General features: G+C 40.8%; 1 protein-coding gene across 1 annotated transcript; it reads right to left on the bottom strand.

Moving 5' to 3' along the window:
• Nucleotides 1-263: 263 nt before the first annotated feature.
• On the bottom strand, nucleotides 264-10,643 carry LOC148790358 (uncharacterized). The gene is made up of 2 exons (XM_088892273.1): nucleotides 10,094-10,643; nucleotides 264-544 (listed from the first exon to the last, which is right to left on the bottom strand). The coding sequence occupies exons 1-2, from the start codon at nucleotides 10,641-10,643 to the stop codon at nucleotides 264-266; spliced, it is 831 nt and encodes a 276-aa protein (XP_088748399.1).
• Nucleotides 10,644-12,264: the final 1,621 nt, after the last annotated feature.

The following is a 12,264-nucleotide window of genomic DNA, read 5'->3' as shown; positions in this document are numbered from 1 at the left end:
TCCATTTTGTCATAAGCTTTAGCCAAATCGAGTTTAAGAAGAAAGTTTCCAACTCTACCTTTTTGCTTCTTCATGCTATGAAGGAACTCTTGAGTGATTATTGTATTGTCAGTAATATTTCGCCCAGGTGTGAAGGCACTTTCGAATGGGGAGATCAGTTTGGGGAGAATCAATTTCAGACGATTACAAACAACCTTAGCAACAATCTTGTAAAGAACATTGCTCAAGCCAATGGGTCTAAAGACTTTTGCACTTTCAACTGTCTACGCCTTTGGGATCAAGCAAATATAAGTAGAGTTCATAGGTTTAATGTCCTTTGGAGCTCTGAAAATATGTTGAACCCAATTTGTAATGTCATTGGCCACAACTGACCATTGCGGCTGTAAGATGCCAGCATGCATTCCATCTGGCCTTGGCGATTTCCAGGGATTGATCCCAAATAATGCACTCTTTACCTCCTCAGTAGAGGGAATGCGAGAAAGCCAATCATTCTCTTCAGGAGAGAGAATAATGCCTAAATTTGGATCTTGGGCATTTGATAGATCTGGAATAGAAGAAGTAAAAAGATCCGTAAAGTATGAAACCAAAGTTTTGAAGGGATGAGAGATCAATCATATGGATGGCCAAACCCTGCAGGTAGGTTGGGAAAATTTTCAAAAATTTCTCTCTCCCATGTGGGAATCACATTCCCAATTTTAGAAAACTGCATTTTCAATGATCAATCTTGAACCTGAACCAGACCAGATCTGAAACAAAAAGGTAGGAGAGGGATATATCAGATATGGAGTAATAGTAACCCCCAACGAAGGTGTTCACGCCCAAGGAAAATACCAAAAACTGCTCCCACTGAAGATGACACAACGTAGGGAGGAGCAGAATCAGCAGGGTGGTTCTTCAGCAAGAACCGAATTCTTCAGCAAAACCTCCATGGAGGGTAGGTGAGCACGACTTCTGATTATCTTTTCTCCAAAAGATAATATCAAGAACTCTTCTTGATTGCTCCTATAGGTGGAGATTGAAATGGTAATGGCGGCAATAGCAGGAGAAGGCAAGAGCAGAAAATGGCGTTAGTCCAACTATATGTTGTCTTCTCTCTTGAATTAGTAAGACTAAAGGATGATTTGGGGTCCGCCCTTCTCCTCTATTTATAGCCTTAAAGAGAGGTTCTCCTAATCCCATTAGGAGTTTCCTAATCCAAATCTTGTATTTGGATCTGGACTCTCTTTAAGAGATAAGGATAAACCCTTATCTTATCTAAAGATAAAGATCAGCCCTCCTAATCCAATTAGAAGTTTCCTTATCCAAATTTTTATTTGGATCTAGACTCTCTGAGTGGATAGGGACAATCCCTTATCCTATCTACTGATCTAAATTCCATAACCACCCCTCTTTAATTAATCTAATTAAGCCAATTCGAATTAGGCTTTAGGCCCATTAAGTCCATGTGCTCACTTATCCTCCAAACTGCTGCCCAGTTGAATATCCTTGTATGGCGTGGGACCCAAACATTGATCTACACATCAGCCATAGGGGTTCAGCCCAGCCTCTGTTACAAGGCCTAGCCGAACTCACTGTAGGAGACAGTGAACCCCTGAGTTCATCACCACGGGCTCTTAATGGGCCCAACATTAACACTAAATGGTCATTGGGTCAAGCCACCTTATAAAAACCCAAGGACTGTGGGCAGATGCAAGATTAGCCCATTAGGTATTACCCTCAATGGTCTTACACTTAACCTCTCAGCCCATAATGATCAAACACTGCCCAACAAAGGAGGACCTCTCCCTCGGCTGCAAGGTACAGTGTTGCACTCTCTACTTACATGGATCCCGGGAATTAAAACCTTTTGCAAACATTTTGAAACCATAATATATATATATATTGCAAAACAAATTTCAACGGTTGAAATCGGTTGCCGACAGCTTTGGTTTCCATCATAGAGAGTGCATCCCTGATCATTCACTTTGTCCGACAAAGGGGCTGATCCTGTAACTATGATCAACCACTCAGATGAATTCCCGGACTATCCCAACATTCCCAGGTTTTGATCCCCTCTAAGGTTCTCATTGATTGGCATATCAAAGACAGCCAAATACAACACCTACTGCAGTATCATAATCGAGTCTAGGGGTCAGGTGTAACATTCCAGTTTTTCCCATCTACCTCCAAGGTCTAAGGCAATACTGGAATTCTGGTCTGGTTCAGTGTTTCTAGAAAACCTACACTGCATGTACCTCAGGTCACACCCTGGCAGCTGAGACAAGCTACCCTAACCAACTTGGCGGCACATCAGTGTCAGCCTTGGCAGGATAAATCTCCCCAGATCTATCCAACGGCTGTGAAGATTCTAAACTAACTCGAGTCTCATATGTGTCCAGTTTAAGGGTATTACACAGAAACACACCATAATAACATGAATCAAATATGTAGTTTATTTATTTACATTAAATGTCATAAAGTACATCATTCTGATTGGAGCTAAGGGCATACACTATCTAACAGCTCCCACTTGCACTTAGGTTCAATCGGGTACAAGCCGGAGTCCCAGACTTTCAATGTGTTTCTCAAACACTTTCTGTGTCAGTGGCTTAGTCAATGGGTCTGTCACATTGTCCACTGATGCTATTTTTTAACATCAATCACCCATAGATCCAGTGTTGTCACACAACAGTGGAATGGGTGATGTGTTGAATTCCAAACTCTAGAATGAATACCTTCATTCATTAGGCAGCCTCACTTGCGGCATTGTATCCGGCTTCGGCTGTGGAATCCGTCGTGGACCCCTATTTGCTGCTTTTCTAGCAAATAGCACACGATCCTATCATGAAAACGTATCCAGATGTAGACTTTCTATTATCTGGATCTGACTGGAAGTCAGCATCAGTATACCCATGGATCTGTAGTGAACTACCATCAAATACTAGACAAAACTCTTTTTTCCTTCGAAGGTACTTGAGTATGTTTTTTACAATAGTCCAATGCTCCTGCCCTAGATTTGACTGGAATCCGCTTACCACACTCACTGCCTAAGCAATGTCAGGACGAGTGCACAACTGGCATACATGATGCTCCCTACAGCTGAGGCATTGGGAACGTCCTTCATGCCCTCAATCTCTTCAGGAGTCTTGGGAGACATACCCTTGGAGAGAGTGACTCCATGCCTGAAAGGAACATTTCCTTTCTTGGAGTTCTCCATGCTGTATCTCTTTTCTATCTTGTCAGTGTAAGCAGATTGGGATAATCTTATTATCCTCTTCGATCTATCTCTATAAAGCCGAAGACCCAGTATGTAGGAGGCTTCTCCAAGATTTTAAATGGAGAATTGTTGTGAAAGTCATACTTTCACAGTAGTCAACATTCCTACATCATTCCCAATGAATAGAATGTCATCTACATACAGAACCAGGAATGTAACCTTACTCCCACTAGATTTCCTATAAACACAGGGCTCATCCGGATTTTGCTCAAAGTTAAACTTTTTGACGGTAGAGTCAAACCGAATGTTCCAACTCCTAGAAGCTTGCTTAAGTCCATATATGGACTGGTTTAGTTTACATACCATGTGTTCCTGACCCGCAGCCACAAAACCTTGCGGTTGTTGCATATAGATATCTTCAATAAGATCTCCATTCAGGAACGCAGTTTTGACATCCATTTGCCAAATCTCACAATCATGGTACGCTACTACAACTAGTAGGATCCTAATGAATTTAAGCATGGCAACGGGCGAAAAGGTTTCCTCATAATTGATTCCTTCTTTCTGAGTGTACCCTTTCACCACAAGACGAGCCTTGTAGGTCTCAACCTTACCATCAGGGCCCTTTTTCCTCTTATAGATCCATTTGCAACCAATTGCTTTTACCCTAGGGGGCGGATCTACCAGAGTCCAGACTCCATCGGTCTCCATTGAGTCAATCTCAGCTCTCATGGCATCTACCCACTTCAAAGAATCTATGTCCAACATAGCTTCCATATAAGTCACAGGATCCTCCTCACTGGTCGTGACTTCCACTAAGTAACTATCCTGGTCATAGTCGAAACGAACTAGAGACCTGGAAACCCAGGTAGATCTTGTAGGTTGGTCATTACCTGGAGCTTGTGGGACATCTCCCACTACCTCTGAGCTCTCCTCATCAAGAACAACTTCTTGACGATGATTGTTCAGGATGTAATCATCTTCCAAGAAATGGGCATTTCGTCTACAGAACACCTTCTGTTCTCCTAGGTCATAGAATAGGTAACCCACAAAGCCTTTGGGGTAGCATATGAATAGGCAACGGCTGGTCTTGGATTCCAATTTGTCTGCACTCGTTCTTTTAACATGTCAGACAACCCCAAATCTTCAAGTGTCTCACACTTGGTTTCATACCGGTCTAAAGCTCATAGGGAGTCTTCAAAATTGATTTGGTTGGAACCTGGTTCAGCATGTATATCGCTGTTTCTAATGCGTAACCCCAAAAGGATGTGGGTAACTCTGAGTGTACGAGAAGTGATCAAACCATATCCAATAAAGTCTGGCTCCTCTCAGACACACCGTTTAGTTGTGGTGTCGCAAGAGGAGCTAACTGTAATACTATCCCATTTACCTTCAAGTAGTCCCTGAATTCGTAAGAGAGATACTCGCCACATTGATCTGATCGAAGGGTCTTAGTTTCTCTCCCTAACTGCTTCTCGACCTCTTGTCTGAACTCTTTGAACTTTTCAAAGGATTCAGACTTGTGTATCATTAGGTACACGTAACCATACCGTGAGTAATCATCGGTAAATGTTAAAAAATAAATGTGTTGGTTACGTGTCCTAAAACTCATGGGACTACATACATCAGTATGTATAAGGTCAAGCGTGTCTGTACATCTTTTAAGCTTACCGTTAAATGGTTGTTTCGTCATCTTACCCTAAAGGCAAGGTTCACAGGTTGGAAGATCTTCTACAGTTGGAAAATCCAAAGGACTATCATTTACCAATCTTGTGATACAATCTATATTAATATGGCCAAGTCGGAAATGCCACATACACGTGGGGTTAACTGTATCACAGGTTCTTTTCTTAGGGATATCATCCGACGTAGTTTCGGTTATGTTAGTTTCCAGAGAATGATGGAGAACATAGAGACCATTCTCAAGATTTTTGTATGCGAGGAATTTGTTATTTATTTTGATAGTAATCGTATTACTAAAGAGAATAGAATATCCATCTGCACAGTTTTAAAACAGAAATCATATTTCTTCTCAAATTCTATACATAAAGACAATCTTTCAGTACAATAATTCATTCACTAAAAATTAACTCTATAGTTCCTATAGCTGTAAATGCAACAATTAAAGAAGTCCCCAAGTAAAGAGTCACTTCTCTGTCACTCAGTCTTCTGCTTATCCTGAACCCCTACAGTAAGTTACACGCATGAGTCGAAGCCCCGGAGTCAATACACCAGGAAGCAGAAATTACCAACAAATTGGTTTCTATGAAAAAGGATTTGAAATTACCTTGTTTCTTGGATTCCAAGTACTGAGGACAGTTCCTCTTCCAGTGGTCGGCCTGCTTGCTGAAGTGACAAGCATCCGATGTTGTCTTTCCTCTGCCTTTTGGTCTTAGCATCTTTCTTCTGAGACTTTCTCTTTGCCTTCCTCTTTTTCTTGCCCGATTTACCAGCTTCAACAAGCATGGCAATGGGCTCATCCTTCTTAATCAATTCCTCGGCCCTCTACAACATATTGTTGAGTTCTTGGATGCTAACATTTAGCTTATTCATGTTGTAGTTCATGATGAACTGATTGAAGAAAGGAGGCAAAGAATTTAGGATGGCGTACACCTTAGTGACATGGTCAAGTCCGGATCCAAGAGCCTCAAGTTCATTGATATATCCCATCATCTTAAGACAATGGTCATGAACCTATTGGTTCTTGGACATATGCGCGGTCATGAACTGTTTCAAGACCTTCTGTCGAATAGAACGATTCTGCTCTTCGTACATCATCCTCAGACTGTCCAAGATATATCCTTGGACAATTCGATCTGATTGAACTGTCAGTGTATCAGATTGTCTAAGGATGCAATGATGTAGCAGCAGGCAAGGGAATTTTTCTCTTTCCATTCTTGGTAGTCTCTCCTACGGGCTTCAGAAGCCTTATCTCCTGGACGTTCCGGAGCAGGGTTTTTAGCTACTTTGTCCAACTTTTCTGATGTCAGGACCAGCATAAGGTTTCGGTATCAATCAGCGTAGTTTGGGTCCTTAAGTTTGTTGTCATCCAACAATTTAGCGAATTGTCTATTTGCCATTTCTAATAAAAAGCAAACATTAGTCCACAACCGTATTTGATTCATGTTATCTACATAGATATAACTTTTAATCTATGTTTCATTCCCATTTATTCATCTTCGAGATTTCCCTCCTATCTCAGTGACGGATACTGGGAATTATGTCTCTGGAAATATGGAAAATCACATAGGGTGCATGGAGCCAACTATTTCAATTGCATAACCCCACCACCTTTCTGTGAAGGATCATATCCACTCATCTTATGAGCTTTCCCTTTGGCCTCTGTCAGACAAGGTTCATTGCAATTTTAAGTTAAACATTTTTATCCAGTGAGTACTTACCCATCATATTCGTGAACGCCAAGGTACCGTGAGAGAGTCTTCCATTTTAGGATAGGCCCCTCCCACATCGGTCTATGACGCCCCTATCATCTTATGAAACATTCCAACAGATCCAACAACAAATGGACAGCCCAATTTTATGGTGCATTTCCTCATTACTGAATGACCATCTTCGTGCTAATGATGGAAGGCCTTTAGAGAGTTCTCCATATGAATCTCCCTATCACATGCACTCATATTTCAGCGGAGGGAACAAAAATTACGCCCTAGTTTAATTTAGGTCAAACCAAAGTGGCTCTCACTGACTTTCATAAAGCCAGATTTCGATAGGCCCTAAACTGCTAGGGTTCCGCAAGGTTCCTCTTGGGGAGGAAGCTGATGTGGGGCCCACCATGAAGGAAGATCATCCAATGATCTTAAGGACATTGGTGTGCACAAGAGCCACTATCGTATCATCATGGGCCAAGTACTTATGGCCCATGAACGTTGCACATCACACATCCATACATCACATGCATGAAAAACAGAATTGATCCAATCAATTAATATCTGTAAAACCCATAATTAAAGCCCATAATTATCCATAATATTACTGATTAATATTGTCTAGGTATATGGGCTGAATTGCAAGGAGCAGTTCGGCCCATATAGCTTTTATGCAGTTAATGGGCTAAAGCAGTTTTAACACATTAAAACTGGGTTTTACAGGTGTGGGCTGCATTACATCTTGAAATAAACCATCAACTCCTGGACCCAAGAATGAAAAATTAGGGTTGAAAACAGCCCTCATCGAACCACAGATCCGGTCCAATCAGTTTGGTCCAATTTGGTTTGAATGGGTCTAGGTTTTGATTTTTAATTCAATATTTAATTCAAGATTATGATCTGAAATTAAATTACTGATAAAAGACATTCAAGAATCAGTACAAGGGTTGTTCGTAGATCTGCTACCCTATAAAACAGAGGTTAGTTTGCAGTTTGTAGTTTCTCAAACTGCAAATCACAGATGAGCGAACCCTAATATGTGAAAATCTCCTCCTTGTGCCTTCTGCTTCAACTTTGAATGAAATAAAAATAGAAAACCTAATTTCTATTAATATTACATCAAATCGAATTCCTATACATTCAGTCTAAAAATTAAAAAAAAAATATTTACAGACCAAGAATGTAAAAGAACAGCAAAATGCAGGTTTCTTGCACCAAAAAAAAGATTTCGATCTACACCGTATGAACAACCCATAAATCAAGAAAAATATAAAGAACTATTCTAAATAAAATTCAGATTTATAAAAATTTAATTTTAGATCAATCGCCCAAAAATCTAGGAACCGATTTTCCAGAAAATCACCAATCTGTGCAAATCGGGTAGAACGCCTTCTACCCATTTGCATAGTTTCAGATCTGGTTAATTTTGATTCAAGATTTGAACATGGATCTAATACCACTGAAGGGATGAAAGATCCATCATATGTAAGGCCGAACCCTGCAGGTAGGTTGGGCGAAATTTCAAAAATTTCTCTCTCTCCCATGTGGGAATCACATTCCCTATTTTAGAAAACTGCATTTTCAATGATCAATCTTGAACCTGAACCAGACCAGATTTGAAACCAAAAGGTAGGAGAGGGATATACCTGATATAGAGTAATAGTAACCCCCAACGAAGGTGTTCACGTTCAAGGAAAATACCAAAAACTGCTCCCACTGAAGATGACACAGCGTAGGGAGGAGCAGAATTAGCAGGGTGGTTCTTCAGCAAAAACCAAATTCTTCAGCAAGAACTCCATGGAAGGTAGGTGAGCACAACTCTAATTATCTTTTCTCCAAAAGATAATATCAAGAATTCTTCTTGATCGCTCCTATAGGTGGAGATCGAAATGGTAATGGCGGCAATAGCAGGAGAAGGCAAGAGCAGAAAATGGCGTTAGTCCAACTATATGTTGTCTTCTCTCTTGAATTAGTAAGACTAAAGGATGATTTGGGGTCCACCCTTCTCCTCTATTTATAGCCTTAAAGAGAGGTTCTCCTAATCCCATTAGGAGTTTCCTAATCCAAATCTTGTATTTGGATCTGGACTCTCTTTAAGAGATAAGGATAAACCCTTATCTTATCTAAAGATAAAGATCAGCCCTCCTAATCCAATTAGAAGTTTCCTTATCCAAATTTTTATTTGGATCTAGACTCTCTGAGTGGATAGGGACAATCCCTTATCCTATCTACTGATCTAAATTCCATAACCACCCCTCTTTAATTAATCTAATTAAGCCAATTCGAATTAGGCTTTAGGCCCATTAAGTCCATGTGCTCACTTATCCTCCAAACTGCTGCCCAGTTGAATATCCTTGTATGGCGTGGGACCCAAACATTGATCTACACATCAGCCATAGGGGTTCAGCCCAGCCTCTGTTACAAGGCCTAGCCGAACTCACTGTAGGAGACAGTGAACCCCTGAGTTCATCACCACGGGCTCTTAATGGGCCCAACATTAACACTAAATGGTCATTGGGTCAAGCCACCTTATAAAAACCCAAGGACTGTGGGCAGATGCAAGATTAGCCCATTAGGTATTACCCTCAATGGTCTTACACTTAACCTCTCAGCCCATAATGATCAAACACTGCCCAACAAAGGAGGACCTCTCCCTCGGCTGCAAGGTACAGTGTTGCACTCTCTACTCACATGGATCCCGGGAATTAAAACCTTTTGCAAACATTTTGAAACCATAATATATATATGTATACCTCTATATAAATATATTTTGCAAAACAAATTTCAACGATCGAAATCGGCTGCCGGTAGCTTTGGTTTCCATCAGAGAGAGTGCATCCCTGATCATTCACTTTGTCCGACAAAGGGGCTGATCCTATAACTATGATCACACACTCAAATGAATTCTCGGACTGTCCCAACATACCTAGGTTTTGACCCCCTCTAAGGATCTCACTGATTGACATATCAAAAACAGCCCAATCCAACACGTAGTCCGGTATTGGAATTCTGGTCCAGGGCAATATTGGAATTCTAGTTTTGTCCATCTATCTCCAAGGTCTAAGGCAATATTGGAATTCTGGTCCGATTCAGGGTTTCAAGAAAACCCACACTAGATGTACCTCAAGTCACACCCTAGCAGCTGAGACAAGCCACCCCAACCAATTTGGCGGCACATCAGTGTTAGCCTTGGCAGGATAAATCTCCCCAGATCTATCCAACGGTTGTGAAGATTCTAAAATAACACGAGTCTCATATGTATCCAGTTTAAGGGTATTACACAGAAACACACTATAATAACGTGAATCAAATATGTACTTTATTTCTTTACATTAAATGTCATAAAGTACATCATTCTAATTGGAGCTAAGGGCATACACTGTCTAACAAGTTTGTGAGATTTCAGCATCATTGGTGGTCCAATTTCCAATGAAATTTTTAAGATAGTAAATTCCATTATTTCTTCTTCTATTGGTAGTTGAGATGTGAAAGAATTTAGTGCATCTATCACCATGCAAAGTCCAATCAGCCTGGGCGCGCTGCTTCCAGTATTGTTCTTGTCGCTTCAACCTACATTCAAGGTCATTTTGAATTCTGGAAATGTCTTGAAGTGTTTTTGGAGAAGCAGAGAGCGATTGAAGTTGAAGCAATTCAGATTCAAGATGGTTGATTGTACGTCGCATTTGGCTACAAGATAAATTGCTCCATTTCTTCAAATCAGATAAAACAGAATGGATCTTGAAATGTAGTGGATTAAGGTTGGATTCCCATAGATTTGTGAATACACTACTGAAATCTTGTTCATGAATCCACAGTTGTTCTGAAAGAATAGTAATATGGTGAGCATTCCAACACTTCTTTGATTGCAAGAGAATTGGGTTATGGTCACTACCATAGCGAGCAAGATGTTGCACATATGCTGAAGGGAACAAACCAATCCAATCAGTGGATGCCAGGAATCTATCAAGCCGTTGACATATAAATTTGACAGGACCTCTGTTGTTTGACCAAGTAAAGCGGGGACCCGAGAAACCAAGGTCAATAAGATTGCAATCAGCCATCGCCATGGAAAGGAAGTTGTTTGAGTGGGAAAAAACAATTAATGCCACCAAAATTTTCAGATGGTGATAGAATTAAATTAAGATCTCCACATGCGATCCAAGGGCGGCTGGCATTAGCATAAAAGTCCCTCAATTCATCAACAAAATTTCTTCGATCAGAATAGGTTGGCGGGACATAGAAACAAAGGAGATCCCACTCCTGGTAATGAGGTTTATTCTTATCAGTGCAGTAGACAACATTATCAACAATTTTCAGAAACTCAATAGAGAGGGTAGAATGCCAGCCGAACCAAATGCCTCCCGATCTCCCAATAGAAGGAATTATTTCAATATGATATCTAGAAAGATTTTTGAGAATACACTGTGATTTTTCCAAGCCATTTTTTGTTTCAGAAATAAAGAAAATATCGGGTTTGTGCATGGAGAGGAGCCTTGTCAAACGGGACACTATCAAGGGGCTCCCCCCGCCTTGACAGTTCCAAGAAAGGATTTTCATGGCTCCTAGTGGGGCAGTTTAGGCCCTGCCGCCTCAACCGTGGGAGTCAGTTGAGCAACAATATGAAGAGATCTGGTACGAGCTTGCTTCTTTAATCTGGTTCGGCTACTATTTTCCGTTGTAGGATGGATTCCATCAGTAAATTGGGGGTCATTTTCAATATCCTTCAATTGGAATTCTTCAAAGCTCCTCTTCCGCTTGTTGGAGTGTTTATCTCTATCAAATGGCTCAGAATCAATGAACATTGGTTCGGAATCACTTCTGTTACTTGACAAAGAATGACTCTGAGTTAATAAGGATTTCATCGAGGCAGAGCTTGGAGTAACACACCTGATTTGGCGGAAATACTTTCAGAGTTGGATAAAGTAATCCCGCCATCCACTTGGGAAGAGTTGTCGGAATCTAAAGCTTCACAAATAGATGGTGTTGTCCTGGATGCTTTGGGGCATAGAGGTGCTGTGTTCAAATACTGGAGTTAAATTTGGAGAAAAAGATGGCGCCTCATGCAATAATTTTCCATCTGATTTGGCGTTGTACTTGTTCTTGCCCTCTTACTTTTGCACCTCGGTTCTTAATTACTTCAGATAACTTAACTGTCAGAGACCTTACCCTTGGAATCACACTTTGGGGCATGGTTTTCAAAATCGGACTGAACCGGAAAAACCGGGAACCGGTCAGGTGACCAGTTCCATTTTTTCTCAAAACCAGATATTTTACAAAAAAACATTGATTTGGTCAGTAAATCGTTGAATCGGGCAGTTGAACCGTTCAAACCATTCAAACCGTTCAATAGTTTTGACCATTTTTTAATTTTTTTTTTTGTTAAAACGATCGATTTGAACGATCAAATTGTTCAACCCGAGAACCGGACCCCTGACCAATTCGTTCTCCAAGTCGGTTTTAGGGCCTCTGGTGTCTTTTTGTTACCAAGAGCCAATAACTCAGCCATCAAGAGGACCTTGCCACAGGTGCTTCTGTAGTTACTTTTGCTCTCCTCTTACCTCTGCACCTCGGCTCTTAATTACCTAAGATAACTTAACTGTCGGAGCCCTTGCCCATGGAACCATACTTTGGGGGCATCTGGCGTCTTTTTGTGCTGACACATTGAGACCCTCGGCAAGATCA

Source organism: Nelumbo nucifera, chromosome 7 (assembly GCF_055504915.1).
Source record: "Nelumbo nucifera cultivar China Antique chromosome 7, China Antique-T2T, whole genome shotgun sequence".
NCBI lineage: Eukaryota > Viridiplantae > Streptophyta > Magnoliopsida > Proteales > Nelumbonaceae > Nelumbo > Nelumbo nucifera.
The sequence above is the reverse complement of the archived record's forward strand: the minus strand, read 5'-3'. Positions and strand labels throughout refer to the sequence as shown.

Coding starts and splice junctions, on each gene's coding strand:
- LOC148790358 (XM_088892273.1), bottom strand. CDS start 10,643: ATGGCTGATTGCAATCTTATTGACCTTGGTTTCTCGGGTCCCCGCTTT. Junction 545..10,093: donor GGCTGATTGGACTTTGCATG/GTGATAGATGCA, acceptor CTTCTATTCCAG/ATCTATCAAATGCCCAAGAT.